Source organism: Xiphias gladius, chromosome 14, assembly GCF_016859285.1.
Source record: "Xiphias gladius isolate SHS-SW01 ecotype Sanya breed wild chromosome 14, ASM1685928v1, whole genome shotgun sequence".
Classification (NCBI taxonomy): Eukaryota; Metazoa; Chordata; class Actinopteri; order Istiophoriformes; family Xiphiidae; genus Xiphias; species Xiphias gladius.
Window position 1 is genome coordinate 7,942,977 of NC_053413.1, and position 23,105 is coordinate 7,966,081.

A 23,105-nucleotide genomic window follows, 5' to 3' on the forward strand; every position below is an offset into this window, starting at 1 on the left:
AAACAATACATGTTTCAGAGTTGCGGTCTGACATCAGTGGCCTTGACATCAGTGGTCAACACCACGTGGATGTGGTGCTGACAGATAATGTTGGGGATTGGAAGCCGTGTAAATGTGGTCTGTGATAAATTCACAAAGACAGAGAACAGTAAGTGAAGACAGACGGCATGTCTCTCTCTCTCTCACGCACACGCACACACACACACACACACACACACACACACACACACACACACACACACACACACACACACACACAAATAAACCAGACCTATGAGCTTTTATTCAAGGATAAGAAATTTTTCACAACAAATACTTTACCAAAGTAGGTAAAGGTTCTTTAATTAGAGAAAACTGACATGAGTGCAAGCAGAATGAAACACCATCTCTCAGTTATCGTACATCGTAGATCATGTATGCGGCCTGCTGAATCAAAGGTGGACTCCTTTTAACATTTAGCTGCTTTTCCTTTCATGTTGACATGGCTCTGGGTATGTCCTGGGTACATGGTTCAAAAGAAAGCACATATTTACGTTTCACCAGACCGTTTTGCCTACTAAAAAGGTAGTAACTTTTGAAGAGAGCCAGCTGCAGAAGCCTCATAAACTGTTCCTAACGTGCTGAGAGGAACATCAGGAAGGAAAACAACTATCAGTAAATGAGGGTTAGTTTCACGAGGGAGGAAAGGTTGGAGACATTCTGCCCAATGTCCGCCAGGTGGCGCTGGAACAAAGCCTAGCAATAGAGCCCTACGCATTCATGAGAAATACAATAAATACACTGTGTACTAAGCAAGAATCTAAATGCTCAACGCCATTTTTTCAACAGATACCGACACTATACATCCGTTATCTGTTGTGGACTGCCACGGCCTATCTATGGCTCACTCGCTTCTCTTCATCAGTACGGACAGAGTGAGGAGGTGAGATAGACCTGTGTTTTTGTTCGATTACCCGAGGGGATGCTGTGGGAGTTACGGTGGAAATAAGCAAATAACATAGAAACATTATGCAAATTAAAACCTTTCAAAGCAGGAAAACAAATGTGGGCAGTAAAAAAAAAAAAAAAAAAGTTCCAGAATCAAACCATAAAAAAAAATCTCAAGGTCAAAGTGGGTACAAATGCTTAACATGAAAGAATGAGAGTAATTGAATGCACATTAAATGTTTCGATTGTGTACTTTTCCTGCTCCTAATGCTGCGTTCTTTCTTCCTTTCCATATGTCTTATCACTTATTTTAATGGCTATTCAAAATAAGACAATTGGCTGCTACAATGTCACTAGCTGTGACAATTTTTCATTTAACCTTCCAACATTTGTCGTTTTCATCTTCTTGTTCCCCCCTCTCACTTTTCTTCTATCTTATTTTTCTTATTCCTCCATCTGAACCTCCCTCTTTCCTCCATTGGCTTAGTGCACTTACTTTCATTTTTAAATTAATATTTGACACGTAATTCAACATTTCATTCAATTATTTTGCCCCTGATGTATTTTACAATGGCTGTTTTATGGGTTTTTTCCCCCCAATTTTTTAAGAAAAATACAAAAGCAATCTCCCATCATATTGCACTGGACTGGAGCTGCTGTCAGCCATTAAAAGGTCAGGAGGCACCTGTGGGAAACAGAAAAATTAAAGTTGTGTGAAAAATAAAATATCATTGCTGCTCCTTTGTCTTGCAGGCCCTTGCAATACATAAATTTCTTTTTTGGCATGGTGCTCCATGTCTCTGCTGTAATATCATGTCGGCATTCAGTCTTTGTCCTCTGCTTCTCTTACCGACACAAAACCTGTTCCTGTGGATTAAGGGGAATAATACTGCAAAACCTGCTGCGAGAAAGTAGTTTGCAAACATTTTTTGGTGGGCTCCGTACTAAACTTCATTATGCATTGTCCAGCAGGTCATATAGTCTACTTTGTTGATTCAATCTCTACCATGTCAGTTTATCAGACTGGATCCCTGTCTTCTAGACAAGTCTGATGTGCTAGTGTTTTTTTTGTTAACAGCTGTGCTATACAGAGATGAGTTTAAGCCTTGGGCAGTAGCAGCGTCTTTTTCACAGGTTTATGTAATTTCGCATCACATATATAAAGGGGTCGAATTTAAGTTTATACCTGGTTTTGCCATGGTTCTCAGATTCTAAAAATCGCATTTACTGACACACCGGGTCCGCGCTGCGTGGAAAATTTCAATTTCTTCGCCGACGAAACGTTCCAGTGGCTCCTGAAGACACCTCAAAACAACAACGCACTTCAGCCAGTGTTTCTTCTCGCCTGACATGCGACAGGACATCAAGGCGTCCTACTTTGCAACATCAGTACCAAGAGAGTGGACCGCAGGCAGAATAAAGAGGAACGCTCCAGCATATACTGTACTGAACACGCACAAACATTCTGTGAAAAATCCCTTGCTCTTCAGCTTAAATTCTGACCTAGACCTAATTCAAATAAATTAAAGCACATAGAGCTTAATATGCAGCTTATTCTCATTTTCACCTCTTCCTTCCTCTTATTTTCTGGCCTCCAGTGAGTTGATGGTTTGGAGCTCTGCAGAAAACCTCTCGCCCAAATCGCTGTTGGCCTGCAGGAAACCACCCAGCCCCCTCAACTGCTCAGCATCCTAACGAAGAGGCAGAGAGTAGGTTGAAATCACGCGACATATTTCTTTTTATTTATTACGTGTAAAAGCTGCACAGTAGGTGTATACGGACATCTGTGTTTGTTCTTCGCACCTGTGTCTTTGTATCATCATTATCATCGGCATGCAGTAATTCCTGCAACCTCTCTTGTAGCAACTCAGCTTCCCATTGGCTGATTAAGTTGGCACTGGGCTCCCCTTGGTGGACAGAATCACACTCTAATCCATCCAAGTCACCAGAGTCCAGTTGGTCCACACCAGAGACACATATTAACAAATCAACAGCCAGCATCTGGACAAACAATTCACATGCAAACAAAATGGGACAAAAAAATAACTATAATGTAACTGAGTGCTTCTCAATCCGTGACATGTTTGAGCAGCATCGGTACACACGCAAACACACACACACACACACACACACACACACACACACACACACACACACACACACACACACACACACACACACACACACACACACACAGAAACATGCTCACCTTATCTATCTCTTGTCCAACCTTTGCCATCTGTGGTATGTGGCTGAACTGCTGCACCAAGTGTTTCAGACTGGTCTGGTAATGTCGCATCCATTCGTCTTTCATACGCAACTCACAAGAATGCATTAACTCATTCCTGTATCGGATCACCTGCAACCCCACACACACACCCACACACACAGAAACACATATCACGACAATAGAATCAAAACAAAATTAAAAAAACAAAAACATGTCAATCTCCAGCACAATTTTAACAAATACAAATCACTTTGTTTTGTACTTAAGCCCCTCCATCATTTCTTTTAGGCCAATTCACTGTAATATCTCAAAACTAAGTTGGGGATGCAATAAATCAGTCATGCGCATGTTAGCACAATTTCACAATGAGGAAGATTTATAAATGAAGAAATGTAAAAACTATAAAATAGCACATTCTTATTTATGTCACGAAAATAGAGTGTGTGCATTTCAGCAACATTTCAGAGCTTTAGTCTTGAACCTGCACACTGTTGTCCCCCCTGGTATATAAGACTTGGTTGTCATGTCATAATTTTCTGACTTAACAACTTGAGCATGCCCACTTTCAACAATGTGAATGTTTACCTCTCTCACAAATTTTGGATCCACAAACTGGAAGCGGTCACAGTAGTTGATGAGGTTGAGCAAAGCAGAGGCATCGCACTGATCTGCCCCCTTCACTTTCCCCTGACCACGGGGCATGTAGGCCTTCGGAAAGACAAGGAGGCAGGGGCTTCATTGGACTCACACATTCGAGTGAATATATTCAGATCCTTTGAGAATTTTTCAGTGTTCAAGATACTTTTTTTCTGGCATACTCAAAATGCCACTGTTGGGGGACATGCTTTGGTGCTTTTGACTTTACCTGAACATGGGATAAGATAATTTGGCCAAACGGAGCTTCACTTGTTTCAGCAAACGCAGGTCAGCAGTCAAACATACAGTTAGGGCCGCAACTAAGGATCATTTTCATTATTGATTAACCTGCTGATCACTTTAATTAGATGCGAGATATACATGTGACACATCTAAATAAATGGAATTTTTCAAATAACTGTCAGATTAATTATGCTACCGGGGTTTAATTACTCTAAACTAGTGGTTCCCCACCTTTCTTTAGTCTGATGAAACCCCATAGTCCTGGCAGATTAGCTCACATTCCCTGTCAGTCACCACACGTCTTCATTTGACTCGACCTTAAACTACATTAACATTACTACTAATATAAAACTGGACACTATTATGATCATATTTGACATATATTACAAGACAAGATGATCCTGGAGGTGTCGCGCTAGTGAACTGTTGTCATCAGTTGGTTTGCGTTTGCACCCCCTAACGCTTGGAGCGGCAGCAGCAGGGTGTTTGAACCATTTATCCATTACTTTTAGCTATTTCAGCTTCTCACTCTCTCATCTGTGGCATGTGGTGCTAGGCTGACCGCACAAGAAAACGTCTCAGTTTCTCCACAGACCTGAGTAAGGCGTAGCACCCCATCATTGCTGGTAGCTGCTGGTTTTGGTAATTTTGACAATGAATACAGAGCCGCAACAATTAAAACGCTTAATTGAATATCAATCAGTAACTATCTAGATAATCAATCAACTGTTTATCGTTTTAAAAGCAAACAGGCCAAATGCTTTATTTGCTGGTTCCAGCTTTTCAAACGTCAGGCTCTGATGCTTCCTTTGTCGTAAATAATAGTAAACTGCATTTCCTTGAGTTTTGGACTGTGGTTGAATAGAACATGCAATCAAAACAGATCACCTTTGGTTGTGGGCAGTGGTGGAATGCAACTAAGTACATTTACTCAAGTACTGTACTTAAGTATAGTTTTGAAATACTTATACTTTACTAGAGTACTTCTGTTTCCTGCTACTTTACACTCCTACTCCACTACATTTCAGAGAGAGATCCTGTACTTTTTTGTCTGCTGCATTTATTTAATAACTTGAGTGACATTACAGATTGTGGGAAATATCCATGGGCATGTTTTATTATTTTCGGACACTTTATAGACAAAACAATTAATACATTAATTGAGAAAAAGTTAATTGCAGCCCTAAATAAATCTACTAAAGATCAGCCTCACGTGGTTTTGTAATCTCTGTAATTAGTGTTTATTCTCCTCCTAAATACAATTCGATTTTTCTTTTTGGAACTTTCTCTCCTTCTCCTTCGCCTATTCTGCTGGTTGGGAATCTAAGCAATGGGATTACTGTATGGTGAGATGACTGGGAGGCTCTTCTCGCCCTCCAGGGGCCTTATTAGTGCTAGCTTGTATGACACAATTGGACCACATTTCCCATAAAGCTCAGGTCCGCTTGCCGTGTTTAAGCTGGAACAGCTCCCTTTTTCTCTCATAGAGCAACAAAGCTGCTTTCCTGTGACACACTGTAAAGGGGGTTTTCAGCAGTTGCTCCCATTTGTTTATGACAACTATTTTACTATAGCACACATACTGCAGACGCCATGCAGTGGGTGTGTAGCGGTGTGAAGAGCACCTTGGCCACTTCCCAGGGGTCTGTTCTCCAGGAGGGAGGGAAGCAGTTGTCCCAGTTCACGGTGGCATCGGGTTGTCTGTGGTGTCTCAGGATCGCTGTCTGCCACGCAGTGCAGAGCCTACACAACCGGGAAAGCTGGACACACACACACACACACACACACACACACACACACACACACACACACACACACACACACACACACACACACACACACCGATGCTTACAACTTATTCACGTTAATGTGGGAATGAGTATCCATGAAAGGCTCTGGCGATAAAGATGAAGTGAGGGTCACTGTCGCTATATAGGACCCCACAAGAGATTCACAACCACAGAAGACTAATCCCACCTTATTCCCTTTCGGTTTGCATGAAGAAGTCTCACAGGGCTTCCGTAGCAGAGGGTTTTGATTGAGCAGATCTCCGTGGAAGGCTCTCATCTGCTGGCCGATGAAGGGATGGAGGCCGTCCTTCAGGATGAGCAGACATCGTCCGGCTTTCAGCCAGTTTTTGTACTCCCTGTCGTTGAGACGGACCACCAGCTGCTCGCGAACCATCCCGGCCTTTTACTTCCTGACGAAAAGCGTAAACAAGTCCAGAGCAAGTCCACACACGGTCCTCTCGTTTAGCTCCACCCAGTCAGCGCAAGTGACACAGTGGCCACGAGGTGGCGCCGTCGGCATTATAAACGCTGGGCTGTGCCTGGTGCTCTCCGGTTAGAGGGCGGCGCAGGTTTGCTGATGGTGACACATAGCTTTCAATAATGAATTCAGGTAATTCATAAAGGGAATGAAACTGTTGTACTGTCTTTCTTTCTGTTTCTTGATCACATTGACATGCAGCTCTGTTTTTAAAGCAGCTTGGCTCGGCGGCGCTAACACCTGTAGTTTTCCTGCAGAGATCCCAGGGAGGCCTGTGGGCTTCGGGGCCTCGTTGGATGAAGGTTGCTGGCCTACAAATGCTTGTCCAGAGGTGAGGTCAGGGCTTGTTTGACCCCTAGCGCAGGGTCACACGTTCCAGCAGCAAAGCAGCTGCCGTATGACTATCAGTGTGTTGAACCTCCGCCTTTTTTTTTCTCAGGAAACTACAGGATCCGATACCCACATTAACCGGAGCCTCTTAGCATTTCTATGGAGCTGAGACCGTGGTTGTTGTAGAGGAAATCTTTTTCTGTTGCATACAGGCACACACCTAAACTGCTACCGATATAGCTGCAAAGACTAAGCGCTGGCTCATGAGCACTGCAGCTGACACCTCATGACAGAGTCGATATTACTAACATGGTTTTACTAATAGCACATGCAGGTATAGAGACATTAACAGCAGCGTTACAAACACCAGCATTAGCGGCTGTGTATAGTTGTCTCAGGATGCATTTGCAGAACCAGCCTGAACTCAAATAAAATAGCTTAATTAAGTCATGCAGGAACCTCATTTGTGGTGCTCTTGGAATGAAAAAAAAATACACCTAAAATCTCAAAGCAACACACTGTGAACTGTTTTCATCGAAACTATTTCCAAGGTAGCTCCACTGAAAGGTGTACACAGGCCTGTCGATTATCTAGAGTAAAGTTTGTTTTTATATTTTTTTGTTTGTTTGTTTTTTAAATTTGATTGAAAAAAGCTGCATTAATTGATTTTTTTCCACTTGGGGGCAGGCTCTAAAAACAAAAACCTCAACATTGACAACGAATGTGTTAGCACATTAGTTGCTGGTTGCCTATTTACATATCCAGCAGACACAGAGTATCATTAGCATTCAGTCTTAGTTGTATTGCTGACCACCTTTTGAATTTAAGTCCATATTCACTCATTTTGCTCTGTTGTGGTAACTCCAGATGGAAACATCTGGCTCTTAAGGTGCTAAATGTCCTGCTGTGTTTGCTGGCTAGTTGCTAACTTTTCTGAGCTTTCTCGCTGAAATCAGCTGCCTGCTGCATTTGGAAACAACACTGATGAGAGCTGACTAAACCAACACAGTAAAGTTGCAGGTTTCAAAACCAAGACAAAGAGCTGAAAGACACTAAAATGATCCATAGAACTGAGGGGAACACCCAAATCTGGTGATAATTATCTGCAATCCCCTTTACATTAGACATAGTCATTTGATCCATTGTTAATATAAAAATATCAACTTCATATAATATAATTATATATTATATATATTAATATATATATTAATATATATTATATATATCTTTAATATGATATATATTATAAATATATTAATATAATATTGCTGCAACTTTAAGTAAATATCTCATAAAATGATGAAAATCTTAATAATGTTTTCATAAAAGGTTTATAGCTGCTGGCGTCTATGCAGGTGAGGTTATCTATACCTTTGGTGAATTTATGACCACATCTGATTCCATAACCCGCTGGAGTTGGCGCATTGTGCCACCCTGCAACAGCCCCTTATGAAAGGTGGCATCACCAAGCTGTTACATCTGCTGTTCCCCGTGAAGAGGAGGGCTGGAAAACCTAGAAGAGCCTGGCCAGCAGCTATATGTGCCGACTACCCTGAGTCTGCTGCTGGAGGTGTTGATCAGAGAGGAGCTGGACTTTCTGACAGATACCATGTATCAACCGAGACTAAAGGGGCTGGCAGGAGGAGAGGAGTTAGTAACCCCTTGCTATTTCAAGTCTGAGCAGTATGGACAGAGATGCTGAAAGAAAATACACCTTAAAGCATTTCATCGTAGACAATAGCCACTGACATTGAACAATCCATTTGTGGGTCTGTCTTACTGTTTCGTGGTGTATTTTTCTCATTGCTGCAGATATCTATTCAAACTTAGACAACATCAAGATATTTTCGGCAGAAGTTTCGCAGCACAATAATCTTTTGGTTATTTACATCTTCTGCAACGCCAACAATAAATGTCAGGTTTTGGTATTAGAATCAGAGGAAAAACACCTTTTCTCCAGAGCTGCAAATTTATATTGAATTATAATCATACAAGAATTAAATATAGAAGAGCCTGAGATATCAGTTTATCAACCAACCGAATGTACTTGCAGTATACACATATACTGTACATACACATAGTTACTAGTGAACAGCTGGGGTTTATCCAAGCTCACTTTGGGTCATTGAGGAAATCAAATATAAGTAGGTAGTTGAAATAGGAGTTGACAGGGGAGGATTACCTGAAAACAGGCACACCATAAACCTACTGTAAACTTCAAAATGTGTGCAACCACTCATCATAGGAAGTACCAAACATCATAAAGTGAAGATATGTTACAGTAGTAGGTAGGCCAGCAGTAGGGCAGTAGTACTTGTTAGAAGGGCAGTTTCTTACAAGCTCTCATGGATAGCAGTGTTCGTCTGTTAGTCTACCACTTTGGTTTAGACAAGAAATATCTCAACCACTACACGAAACTTTGAAATAATTATCACAAAGAACATTTTGTCGCCCTCATTTTTCAAATCCTTTTAAAAACCTTCTTTGGTGGTTATTTCAAGGTCCTGCCAATATCTAAAATGCAAGTTTCGGCTAACAAAAAGCATCACACTCATGTTGTTGGAAAATCAAACCTGAGACAAACAATAAAAAGCCTTGAAGAGTGCAAAAAGGGAAAAAGAGAATCTGATTTTTTGAAGTTTTTAGCCATGCTAGCAGCATGTGCTTAGAGATGGAAATGTCAGTTTTTGTCAGCAGTTTCACCACATTTGGTCCAATTTGAAATATCTCAACAGCTAATGATTACCATGAAATTTTGTACAGACACTCAGAGTCCCCAGATGATATATCCTATGACTTTGACGATCCCCTGACTTTTCATCTAGTACCATTTTTAGCTCAAAATGTTAAGTTATCCCATACTTGCAAAAGTATTGACATTCCCATCAGCCTCAGCTGTATTTTCTGTGTAGTGCTAACTAGCAGATGTTAGCATGCAAACCTGCTAAACTAAGGTGGTCAACGCGTTAAACATTATACCTGCTAAACATTGGCACATTGGGCATTGTCGCTGTGAGCATGTTAGCACACTGATGTTAGCATTTACCTCAAAGCACCTTAGTAAAGCTCCACAGAGCGGCTAACATAGAAGTAGAGGGTTGTATTATATACCAGTATATATATGGTTATGTACAATATATATTTTCTTATGTACAAATATACAGTATATTGGCAGGCAATGAGTTGCAGCCGTGATTGTGATTAAGTTACAGTTCTTTATTATTAAGTTTTATTATTTGCCTACTCATACTATCTCCTTTTGTGACACTATCATAAAGATGCAGTCTATCTGATATTTATATAGTTATACTTCTTTCTTTTTCTGGGTAAGGGCAGACCTGCATGACAAACAACTCAGGAGAACTGAAAAGTTTCTGATTTGAGTCGCTGTACTTGTTAGTCTGTGCTTTTTGTTAGCTCTTCAATTGACTGCCTTCTGTCCAGTGCATGCTGGGATATGCTCTAGCTCCCATGACCCCGACTTGGAATAATGATAAAATGATACAAGAAAGAAGGATAAGTAGAGTACGTCACTATTCTGTGTTTTTCATGTGACTGATTTAACTGTTGTACAGGCTTAGATCTGCAGCTGAAATAGGCAGAAATAGTCACAGAATCCCCAATTAAACCATATTACATTACAATTATGAAAATGAAAAGACATTTGTGTTATATCAAATAATTTCATCTTTACATGAAAATTTAATTAGTCTTTTAGGATGCACAGAGTAAAACAAATATCCCTCTATCTTTGTAATTGGATCTCTATGGATTTGATGATAGTTAAAGTAGATTAGACGCCCTCGAGTGTGTTTGTGACTGAACTTGTGAGTGTGTGTGCATAAATGAGCCCTGTTCAGCAGCTAGTTGAGGGGACACAACAATATTAATGTGGGTGTGTGTGCTTGTAGGTATGTACGGGAGAGTGCAAGCGTGTACATAAATAGATATATTCATTTGTGTATGCGTGTTACAGTGTGTGTGTGTGTGTGTGCCTGCAATCCCAGCAGGATGTTTTTTTAAAGAAGAGGAGATCAAAGAGACATTAGTATTCTGAAATAAATCACATGCTCAGGCCTCACTGTGTGGGTCCCCAAACACATACACAGGAGACACACATTCTCTGTCTCATTCTCTATGTCTCCTCCTTTCTCTTTCCCCGACCATCTCTCTCTTCAAAAGACAACCCCAGCCCACACCTCCTCCTTCACCACCACCCCTTCACTCCACCCTTCCCCCTCCTCTCCCCGGCCCCTAGCGGCCTTCAGAGCTATCTGCTTACTGGCTCTGAATCCTTTGTTACATCCTTTCAGTTTCTCACGTTCCAACTTGAGCCCCGTCTCCTCCCTCCATCTGCAAATAAGCAGGAAAATGCTTTGTCAGAGAAAACTGTTGTTCATCGCTGAAAAAGTCAGAAACGCAAAGTAGGGGTTTTAACAAGTATATCCTTAGGGAGAGAGCTCTCATTCTCTCGGCCTCTCTCCATCTTTCTCCTTTTCTTCCTATGCTCCCCTCCATCTTTCCCACCTCTCTTTCACTCCGCCTGTCTTTCTCCAACCCTTTTCTAAGCTCAGCAGTAGTATGATTCTGGCCAATGTTAATTTTTTTTTTTTTCTAGTTTTTGGTGCGTGAATATCTTTATGGAGAAGTGTGAGCACTTCTAAGACATTTGACAGTGTAACGACTCACTCATAAGTTCGGAAGTAATGTGAGCTTTTAGCCGGCCAGCGTCAGCCGGACTTCACTTTGCTCTGAAACATGGTCACTGCTTTTGCTGGCGGGAGAAAGAGACAAATATAGGAAGAAAAGTGAGAGGAAAAGTGGGGAAAATCATTGACATGGTGCATCTTGGAGAGGAAGAAGCTGAATTTTAGCCAAAGAATTAGAATGAGTAGAATATAAATGCCCCCCGTAGCATCCTGACAGTTACAATAGCCATGAGATTCAGGGTTTTCTTTGCGCTTTGTTCTCAGTGCGCGCACGGGTGTATTTACATGTATTTGTGCATGTGGGCATGTGTGTGGGATGGATAAGTTTAGGCCAATGTGTACATGCATATACTTATTTATGTGCGTGCATGTATATGTGCATGTCTACTTGTGTGTGTGTGTGTGTGTGTGTGTCATTTTGATAGCCACCCACATGAATATGCAGATCAGTTTTGGAGAGCGTATGTGCTCAGCATTAAAGCCCACTCTCCACTGCTGACCCAATTTCACACTGCAGTGTATGTGTGTGTGTGTGTGTATGCATGCACTTGCTTATCAATGCATTTTGCTAAGCTCGGAAAAATCGTGTGGCTAAGGCAGAGGCGTGTGAGTATGTGTGTGTATATGTGTGTGTGTTTGTGTGTGAGTTGGCCTATGAGTGTTTATAGTATTTATGAGGAGACATGCGATAAATCTCATCCAAACCATACACATACACAGTTGGCTGTGAATAACAAAAATAAACATTAATGCACACTGACCAAAGTACATGCCTCTACAAACCGAGCCACATTGTTGCTCAGTCGTTGTATCTCCTTATTTCACACACACACACACACACACACACACACACACACACACACACACACACACACACACACACACACACACAGGTTTATGTAGAGTGCATGCCATGCAAGTCTTTTAAATCTAATGTTGTTCCTCTTATCACTATAAATAACTGAAAAGATTAATGGGATAGTTTGACATTTTGGGACAGTCGCTTATTTGCTTTCTTGCCAAGAGTTAGATGTGAAAATTGCCACCACTGTCATGCCTGTAGGATATGAAGCTACGGCCAGCAGCTGGTCAGCTTTGCCTAGCGTAAAGACTGGAAACCGGGGAAACAGCTCGCTTGGTTCTGTCCACAGGAAGAATTATTTGCCCACCAGCACTGCTAATTGTTGTTATATATTGTTTAATATTTACCAAAAAAACAGGAGTTTATGTGCTGGACTATTTCCTAGCATTGTGCAGTGAAATATTTCGACATTTTGTGAAAAATTGCCCATTCGCTTTCCTAGCTAGAATTAGAAGAGAAGATAGAAACCACTCTCTTGTCTCTACGCTAACTAAGCTACAGCAAGTAGCCTGTCTTTGTCCAAAGGTAAAATATTCTCCTTCCAGCACCTTTAAAGCTCACCAATTAACATGTTATATCTCACTTGTTTAATCCCACAAAAACTGAAGTGTAAAAATGACAAACTGTGGTTTTATCAGGGGATTACGGGCAAGACTAATTATCTGGTCAAGTGCAGTGCCGCCCCTCGTTTTTATGCTAAACTACGCTAACCTTCCTCTGGCTGTAGCTTTATATTTAACAGACTGATGTAAGAGAGGTGTCAGTCTTTGGTTTTTAATCTGATAAATTATATACCATGGGTCACAAAATCCACATCTTGGAAGTAGCATTAGTCCTGAATCCTTCAAAATGGATGACTTGCAAAAAGGGAATAGTTTGACATTTTGCAAAATATGCGACAGCCAGAAAATGGTTAGCTTAGCTTAGTTTAGTATAAAAAACGAAGCACTGTGCTTGGCCAGGACAGAGTCTAGCACATAAACCCCCATAAAACCACAACTCATTGCTTTTACACTTCAGTTTTTGTATAGATTAAGCAAATGAGAGTTTTTACACTAAGCTAAGCTAATTGGGTCCTGGCTGTATCATCATATTCAACGGATAAACATAAGAGTGGTATTGATCTTCTAGCTCACATTAGAATTAGCATATTTCCCAAAAATGTTGAACCATTAAGCAAAAATAGCAAAAATAGCAAGATAGTATATGGAGCCATAACAAGAAAAAACACAACAACATGAAGATTCAGGACTAATGTTCCTTTTAAGATATGTGGATTTGATGACTCACGCTTTACACCTGATCAAACGGATCAAACAGGACACTTGCCATTCATCAGTTACTGCTCCACATGTCCCTCGAAATGTGTTTACATAAACTACAATGCAGCTGTGTGGCATACTTTACCTTTTTTTATTTTGGTGTTTAGACATTATATCAACAGACTTCCATGTTGTCAACTCAGCAGTGCCAGTCAGCAGAACAGTGCAGGACAAGCCGGCAATTCGTCAAGCCTGCAGTAGATGGAGACGTTGAGTAGAGGGAGGCCCAGTTGCAGAGCTGAGGTAATGGCGTTCTGGTCTATTGTTCCCTGTATCCATCCTCACCCTCCACCCTCTGCTTCTCGCTTCCAGTCTAAACTCCCCCTCATGGACTTCAAAGGAAAGGAAGGAACTAGAAAATAAGGTGAATTAATTTGCCCCTCTGTCCCATGCCTACATGTTGCAGCGGATATGCTTTTTAATTGCTTGTGCTAAATACATAACCTATTTTTGTATCCATTATAAAAGCCTAAATGATGATCTGGGTAGAATCTATGCAAATGCTAGAAGCCCTCATAAAACATTAACATTACCTCATAAGCAAAGCACCTTGAAAACAAGTTGCTTCAATAAAACAAGGACACGGTAAAGTACAGCACGACCAGCGTATGGCTTAATAAACTCTGGCACCCAGTGCTGCAAACTCTGACAGACATTCCTCGGCATCTTTAACCCTCAACCCAGAAGCCTCAGTGCAGACTGAACTCTGTGAAGTAGATCAATGGGAGGATTATCGCAGGACCAAGATGCCAGTTATAGAGCAGCTCTGTGATGCCTCAGTGAGGGGAGAAGATTGAGAGGCTTTCCTTTGATCTTGTGCTGGCGCATCTGAGAGGGCCCGCTGCTGATGATAATGATGCTGAGGCCCATTGCAGAGAGCCAGGCTGGGGCTCGGCTTCGCTCTCACTCCCATTCCTATACTAGTGATATAAAAAGCTGGTCTATGGAGGGCTGAATGGGACAAATGGATTTAGTCGGACGGATTGTGGATTCGTGTGAATGTATCCCAGCAAATGTGTTTTTTTTTTTTTCCTGGAAAGGAATGTTATTGATGCAACAATGGTGTGAGTGTATGTGTCTGTATATGAGTGTGTATGTGCTCCAGTTGTTTCCTCCGTCACATTAGATCCAGCTGAACACCTCTGTCCTCTTTCAAGGACACCCCTCCCTCCTGCATGTTTCCGTCCCTCAGCTTATTTCCCTGTCTCTCTCTTACTCACACACACAGACACACACACACACACACACACACACACAAACAAACACACTTCATATATACATACCGACTTCACTAACACTCGCTCTTTCTCTCGCTCACTCAGTGTGAAAAGCCATGGTGCTGGAGATGGCTGCTGACATTCTGGACAATAAAAGGCTTTAGGTGGAGTGTCTGCGTGCGTGCGTGTGCATGTCTCAAAGGCAGATAGAGGAACCTCACAATTCTCCCTCCGGAGTATCTCTGCATCTTATCTGAGTGAGCACTGTTGTCAGACACAGAATCTTCAACAGTACACCAAAGTCTGATTCTTGACTGCTCCTGCCATTTTACTGACTTCTTTTTGTTGCTGTTTGACCGTTTGCCAAAGCTCGATGATTATGATGATAGGATGCGAGGTCAATAATCTCTTAATTAGTGGTAAGTGCGAATTAGATTAGGTTTTTGTTCATTTCAGAAACAGCTCTAGTTAACCAGATTAGCAGTGTGGATTAGGCCCAGGATAAGGACAGAGCAGCGGAGGTTAGAGAGGGAAAGGCTGACATGTCGGCATCAGGTCACATCCGTGATGACCAGGAGCGCATTATCTGATTGGCAGTCAGTCCGGTTCGGGCAAAGGTAGTGGGACTCTGTGGCTACTGAGCAGGGACGACAGAGTGCTATTGGCTGGAGACAAGATGGTTCGACAAAACATGGTGATACAAGACGAAATAGTTTGTTAGGGCAAGTTTTTGTTGCTTCCCTAACTCACCAACTCTCTCACACATAGTCATGCTCTCTTCTCGCCTCTGGTGTTCACTTATTTCTTTACCCTCCCTCTCTCATCCCTTTTCTCCTAAAGAGCTTTTCTTTTCAACTGACCTCCTATCCACCTCATTTGATGGGCCCCTACTAAGAGGACTCCATCCCCTTTCTCTTTCTCCCTTTCCCTCATCTTCCTCCCTCTCACTTCTTTTCTCACCGTCTTTGCTCTCTCTCTCTCTCTCTCTGTCTGTCTCTGTCTCTCTCTCTCTCTCATCATCATCATCCTTCCCGCCTTTCATCCCTCGCTACCCCCCGTCTATTCTGTGTCCCAGCGTGGGTGGCTGAGTTTAATGAATTCTCTTTTCTCTCTGCAGCCAGGCACTGATTTCTGATTGTGAAGAGGTATGTGTGCGTTGAGAGTGTGTGTGTATGAGTGAGTGAGCGGGTAAAGCACACGCACATACTGTATTTTACTTACTCACTTTCACTGCCGTGACTGTTATCATTCCATAAGTCTAAATAAATCATGGCCTTTGTCCTGATCAAGGCTTCAGGTTGCACTTCCTTTTACTTAAAGGAGAAAACTGCCGACTGTCAGCTTTAAAATAGATTTGTCCCAGGTCCGTTGTTGTAGTGAACATTACCTGCTGTCTCCTGCAGCTAGAAACATGAGTCAAGAGTCTCTTTGTCCTTTGCCTGTGATGTCTTACTAATGCACAGTGTCTGACAGGACCCTGGATGTTTTTTTCAGTTGACCAGATTTTGTTTTGTTGTTCATAAGTAATAACACAAATCTAAGGTAAAGGTTGTTTCATTGACTGAATTTCATACAGGACATATATGTTTGCACAAAGTCAATGTGCCATTTTATCCCAGTAAAGCATCTGTAGTATTCGTAATGTCAGCATGAGTGTTTAGGAGGAGAGTTGGTCTTTGACACTGTAGGATTTGGCAAAATGAAGAAGCATAGGATCATGCTGCGATGATTTATTATTTATTGCAGATTTATTGTCTTATGTTAGCAGCCACAACTTGCATGTAAACAAGGTCCAGTGTATTTTCTCCTCTAGCAAACTTAACATGTTGGTGAAATTTTGGCAAAACAGTCTCTAAATTTGCATGATTGAAGTGATGCTGGAATTGAAAAACCCTTTGGGGTTGTTTGTTGATTGCTGATGCCGCTGAACAGCTCTCGCAGGTAGACTGCTAGAATAACAACAGAGGTGAACTCCCTCGGCAGATAGTAAGGCTGGCACTTGATCAATGTAAACTCCAGCAGTGGAGAACAGTCTTCAGGCGCAGCCACCGAGTTTGTGCACCTTTCTATGTGCCTATAAACACAAAGTCCACCGCATAAGTCCCACCAGCCAGCGATGATTTCCTGTTGTTTCAGTGGCGAGTTCGCCCGTTCAGCTCCATGGCCATGTCCTGTTGCTGTGTAGCCGTGTTTCAATGAAGACAAAGATGCAGCAGTTCTTCATTTCACGCTGGGTAGTCCATCATACTCACTCTGCTAGTCTCCAGAAGATGCTGGAGGCGGCAGCTGAGTTTCGCGGCACAGAAGGTGCTCTGTTTTTACAGCTGAAGGCACGTAAAACTACAAACACACTGAAACATTTGGTCTGCGAGAGGCCACTGTGTCTGCATGCCGCCATAGCAACTAAAACTGGTTTGTATTGGTTGATCTGCAGTGTGGATTTATTTTGACTTGTGGTTTTGACTAAATTTGATGATGAAAATGGATGATATCCTATTAGAGGTTGAAATCCCAAATCACTTTGCCGATTCAAATCATTTCGTTCAGTTCACTTCAAAGATTCTTTGTCACTGACTATGTAGTTTGTTCACTTTTTTCTCGAGCTAAGTGGTTGCATCACAGTTCAAATGCACTTCAGTGCATACAACAGTAAGTGAGCGCGTCATTGTTCACACATACTGATTCTGACTGTCTTCAGTTCAGCAGTATGTTCAGTCTATTGCCAGTCCGAGCCTATACAAGCACTGCACACAGGGTTATTTGCTCAGCAGCTTGTTAGTTGTGACAGAGTAATCGGATCATGATTGTTTCTGTGGCTGTCAGTCTTTTAATAAGCTTTTAACAAGAAAGTAACTTACTGTGAATCACAGCTAAACTGACAACAGGGCTTAGAGCTCCACTTCCAATTATTTGTTCAGTGACAATGGTGATTCAGTGTGGTCAGTCCAAACATTCATTGTTAAAGGTTTGTTTGTAAACATACTGAGCACCTCTCTATGAGATATTCTGGTGAAGAGATTGCTAGCCGGTGTCTTCCACAAGCCCAGGTAAGTGGTGTGAGTGTTCGGTAATATCACCTTTTCTTCTGCTAAATAAAATCTGGTACACCCATTTTAAAACTGTTATAAAAAATGTAAAGATTCACAGGGAACAACCTCTGAACATCTACTGGTTTCTAAATACGTTGCTAAATGTTTAACCACTGAGTTTGATACAGACTCTGCTGGGCTTAACTGACCAAGGCTAACTGATTTGACTGATAGTTTTGGACCTTCAGTCAAATCACTATGCTGTTTTTAGGGCAAAATAGACTTGGGACTTTGTTTTGCTCCTCCATAACTACATTATTGTACCAAGTAATGATTTTGTAAATGTCTGTGGCATCTGCTCCATTATTAACAATCGTTACCCTGAATGAAGTGCGAGGAAATGTTGATTCATTAGTCCAATACAGGCTGACGTTGCTGCTCTCACTCTGCAGCTCAAAAGTCAAAGTGACCATGGAGCTACAGGGAAGCCAGTTAAATTCCCTGCACTGCGCAGGCGAATGTTGCTTGGGAAACTGGAATGAGAACTGTTTCTTTTGAGGGACAGCAGGCAAAATACCCAGCAATCCTAACTGTGGTTGCATTACAGAACCAAAAAATGACTCTACTGTATGAAAGTCAAGCGGAACTTTGCTTGGAAAGTGCACAGAGCTCAATCCACTTTCCAAATAAAAGTAAAATCTTGTAAACTGGGTTGCATTCCCCTTTTCATGCCAAATGCGAGACTTCAAAAGGATGAAACAATCCTCCCTCGAATCTGAGCAGCGCCTCTGAAAGTGGATCATCTCCACATCTGTCTGAGGTCACTGATGGGGAGCAGGTGTTGCTACCTCTGTCCTAACTGCTGATTGGATAGATGGATTAGCTGCTTAACGAGGTGAATTTGTTTAATCCGATAATTGTCTCGGTGATGAAAACATATTCAGTAATTCTCTCTGGCCGCTGTTTTTCTGTGCTCCTGATTAAAGACACTTTCATTCTGGCACACACACACACACAAACACACACACACACACACACACACACACACACACACACACACACACACACACACAAATAATGGAACAGTTGTTATTATGACCAGAAGACAATGCTCTGAGGTGTGCTGGCTCACAGACACACACACACACACACACACATTCTGTACATACACAGTCCCCTGTGTGTAGGCCCCCTGTGGTATGGTAATGAGCTGCTAATCTCTCTGGTTTACACAGGCAGAACGTGTGTGTGTGTGTGTGTGTGTGTGTGTGTGTGTGTGTGTGGGCATTAAGGTGCAGCGTGGAAAAGCCTGAGGAATTCTCTTAGGCCGTCAACCTTCTGCTCTCACTTGGGCACAGGCTGTCAACACATTAAATAGTGGAATCTATGTGAGCGTGTATTTGTGTGTGACAGAGGGAGAGAAATAGAAAGTGAAAACTCGACAATAACACAGTGTAAGGGAGAAAAAGAGAGAAAAGAAAGAAATTAGGGTAGAGACGGATTGCAACAGTGTGGATCAGGCAGCATCAGCACATTTGTTTACTTCCCTTGTAAATGTATGCTTTCTTCATCTGATCTACTCTCTCTTCTGTGTTCTTTTTTGTGTTTTAAAGCTGCATTGGAGTGTGTGCATGTGTGTGTGTTTATTTATTATGCCGAAGTCACATCACTAATTAGTCCCTGGGAGAAGCCCGAGGCCATTTGCAAAATCCCACTGATTAAAAACAAGTCCAAATCCAACCTTGTGTCGCATGTACACACACACACAAATCTACACACGCAGACACACAGAGGCACATATACAATTTGCACTCACACACATCCACACAGACATGTATGCTGAGGAAAGCTACTTACTGTCAAGGCTGGAACACGTGTGGGCGATCGTTTGCGAAACGGAGCTCACACATGCATGTTGAATGGCTGTTGAACGGGAGTTAGAGAGCTGTCAGTTGTTAAGGCCAGTTAAATATTTAAACTCGCCATCTAAAGTTATCATACCCCAGGGTGGCTGCTGTCATGTAGGAAACACACACACAAGCCGGCACATACACTTGGATGCAGACGCTCAAAGCCTTCAGGAGCTTCAGCTTGTCACAAATCACACTCAAGATGTCAAGGGCATCGTGCATTAGCAAGCGTGACAGACAGAGGGAGAGACACAGACGCATTGAAAACACAGACAGAGAAACAGAGTGTATCCAAAATATTTTTATCTTAATTTTGAATTATATTTACATTTTGCACCTTGCACAACCTGCTTTAGCCAACAAATTAAAGCCATGCCAATTCATCGTATTTGAATTTTAATACAAGCAAAAGGGGGAGGGCAGATGGATGTGATGGATGGAGACAGAGGAGTGGAAGGAGGAGAAGAGAAGGAGGACATTGTGACAGCATAGGGAGAAGGTGGAGGAAGTGAGGAATGATGGGAGACGTAGGGAGGAGGAAGAGGAGGAGGGAGATTGTGATAAATTGCTCTGAACTTTAATGGACGTCTCAGATGCTCCTCTGGTGATGTGTTCGGACAATACACAACATTACTGGCACACGTGAGGGCTGATTGTAGCTGACAGCCAAAGAAGCCTGTCCCCATCGACCCAGAACACACACACACACACACACACACACACACACACACACACACACACAGACACACACACACACACACACACACACACAGAAATGTGCACACATGCTGCACGACAGCTTTCCAAAAGTCAGCTGAAGGAAAAAGGCAGGGAGGCAAACTTTGTGGCAGAACGTGCAGACGAGAGGGGGTGAACAGATGAACTATGGGTGAAGGAGAAAGTAGGGAGGAAAAGAGAGGGTGAAGAAGAAGTGTAAAGTCCACAGGGAGAATCAGAGAAGGTGGAGAGGAAAGTGGAGGGGAGGAAGAGGAGTGAGCAGGAGAAAGTGTTGCCATATGGTCAGGGTTAGGTTCAGACAAATAAAATGTTGCCTTCTCTTCACAATGGTTAACTACACACAAATGAATCACTAATGGAGCACTCATTCACAGTGACAAACCCATAGAAACACACACACTCATGCATGCACACACACACACACACATACACACACACACTCACACTGGCTGACATGTGAATGAAACTCAAAGACATTCACACAGAAGGAGCAATAAATGTCGATGGAGGTGGGCAGGCTAGCGGGGTGAGAAGTATGGAGGGTTGTCTGTGAGGTTGGAGCTGCGGTGTATGAGTGTGTGCGCATCAGTGTATCTTTGGAAACGCCCCACTTCCCTTCCACCCGGCTGCCTCTCTGTGGGTGTGTTGGTGTGTGTGTGCAGGGCTGTCTTTGTGTGCGCTTGAATGGGGGGTTTGTCCCTCAATCTGTGCCCCTCTACTTCGCCAGATTTCTAATGATTTTCCAATGATGATTTAGGTTGTGTGTGTGTGTGTGTGTGTGTGGTTGTGTGTGTGTCCAAGGGCTCAATCAACCTCTCTTTCTCTCCCATTCTCTACCCAGCTACTCTTCATGGTGCTGCTTTGTGGTTCTTTTCTTAGTGTGTGTCTCACTTTGCACTCCAACACTGATACAAGTATAATGTGAATAAGCAACAGTGGACAAAACCCTTTTTTTAATCTATCTATCTATATGTCTGTCCGTCTGTCTGAATGCAACAAAAAGTTTCTGTTCTTTCAGCTTGCTATATAGTGATACCAGTCAACATTAGATCTTAAATGTTAAAGCTCACTAACTACAAATTGTGTATACAGTACTTTGTTTTCCTGCTGATCATCTCCCAAAGTTTACTGTTAGATTTGAGATTCATTTCCGACCTTCCCGACAAATGCTGTTTTCCATTCATTTCAGCTGTAATTCTGCTTGCAGAGGCTTACCAGCTTGGTGGCCTTACCAAACTCCAATTGGTAAGTTTTCACAGAGAATATTCTGCTATCCTTATTAGTCAGATCATTTTGAACACTTTCTATGATGGTTCTTTCAAGGTTGTGCCAACAAAACGCAATGCATTCAGATTTTTGGAAAATCAAACTTAGGACATACAAAAAACAGCCTTGGACATTGCAAAGGGAAGTGAATCTGATCGAATCTTGAATTAAAACTCAGCAACAGTGAAAGTTCTTAAGTATGCTAGCGGCCATGGCTTTAGGGATGTCAATGTCGGTCTGTTGGTACACCAGACTGAAATATTTCAACATGTACTGGATAGATTGCCATCAAATTTTGCACAGAAATGTGTGGTCACCAGAGGATGATTCCTACTGATGTTTGAGATAATCTGACTTTTGATATAGCAGGTCAAAGTTTTCACTTAGCCTGTGAAATATTCAACATCTCTTTGATTAATTGGCACAGCATTCTCTACAGACATTCATAGTTCGCAGATATATCCTAATGATTTGTCATGAAATTTGGTATAGACATTCATGGTCTCCAGGGGATGAATTGTAATAACTCCGGTGACTGCTCCAATTTTTCTCTGGCACCATCATTAGGTCAAAGTTTCAGTTTGTCCAATACTTTGGTTTACGACCAAATACCTGTAAATCTAACGACATTCCCATTATCCTCAGCTGTACTTTGTGTTTAGTGCTAATTAGCAAATGTTAGCGTGCTACATGCTAAACTAAGAATTTGGTAAACATTATACCCGCTAAACATCAGCATGTTAACATTATCATTGTGAGGATGTTAGCATGCTGACATTAGTATTTAGCTCAAAGCACTGCTGTGGTTAAGTACAGCTGCTAGTATGGATGTAGACTTATGTGTTGTTTAAAAAGGTCTTGATGGCTAATATTCTACAATGTGACAATACTGTGAACTTTCACAAAAAAAAAAAAATAAAAGCAATCAAATCTTTATTGTGATGGAGAACCTATCTCAATGAAGTCCTTCAACGCTAGTTTTCATACTGGAGTGAAATTACTGGAAACTAGCTGCTGCCTGGAAGGTAAGAAATCATTCTGAAAACTTGCAGCTCCATTTAGTCAGTGGTAATAAAAAGTTAATACTGCTTAAAGTCGACAGAATAAAAGATGCAAAACCTCTGGTGTGGTCCTTTATTGGGACTGATGAATTGAGAGTGGACACGCCTATGGCTCTGTTAAGTAGGTCAGAGCTTGAAAGGTTTTTAACCAAACAGCAGATGAGATAAGTTTTGGTTGAGGCAGAGGTGGCAGACGAGCCAGCAAAGCTGTTGTGTGTATCTGTATGTTTAGTCCATGTGAGTAGAGGATGAGCACCGAGAGCGTGTATCAGTCTGAGCAAGAACCTGAATATTTCATAGCTAGACAATAGGGATATATCTGTGTTAATGTTTCATAACCGTATGATTATCAAGGCG

At 41.9% G+C, this 23,105-nt stretch overlaps 1 protein-coding gene and 1 long non-coding RNA gene across 5 annotated transcripts; one reads left to right on the forward strand and one right to left on the reverse strand.

Moving 5' to 3' along the window:
* Positions 1-270: 270 nt before the first annotated feature.
* On the reverse strand, positions 271-6,243 carry LOC120799434 (uncharacterized protein CXorf38-like). Of its 4 annotated transcripts, none has more exons than XM_040144646.1 (7): positions 6,014-6,243; positions 5,662-5,796; positions 3,743-3,865; positions 3,137-3,286; positions 2,731-2,928; positions 2,495-2,618; positions 271-498 (listed from the first exon to the last, which is right to left on the reverse strand). In XM_040144646.1, exons 1-6 carry the CDS (start codon positions 6,218-6,220, stop codon positions 2,508-2,510), a joined length of 924 nt encoding a protein of 307 aa, XP_040000580.1. In that variant the 5' UTR covers positions 6,221-6,243; the 3' UTR covers positions 271-498; positions 2,495-2,507. The 4 variants fall into 4 exon arrangements, with proteins under 4 accessions (XP_040000580.1, XP_040000581.1, XP_040000579.1 ...); XM_040144647.1 differs by having other exon boundaries at positions 271-964; XM_040144645.1 differs by having other exon boundaries at positions 271-1,612.
* A 56-nt stretch (positions 6,244-6,299) lies between these two features.
* Positions 6,300-7,222, forward strand: LOC120799435. Its single transcript, XR_005708838.1, has 3 exons — positions 6,300-6,436; positions 6,562-6,635; positions 6,744-7,222. It is a non-coding gene; the product is annotated as an uncharacterized LOC120799435 (long non-coding RNA).
* Positions 7,223-23,105: the final 15,883 nt, after the last annotated feature.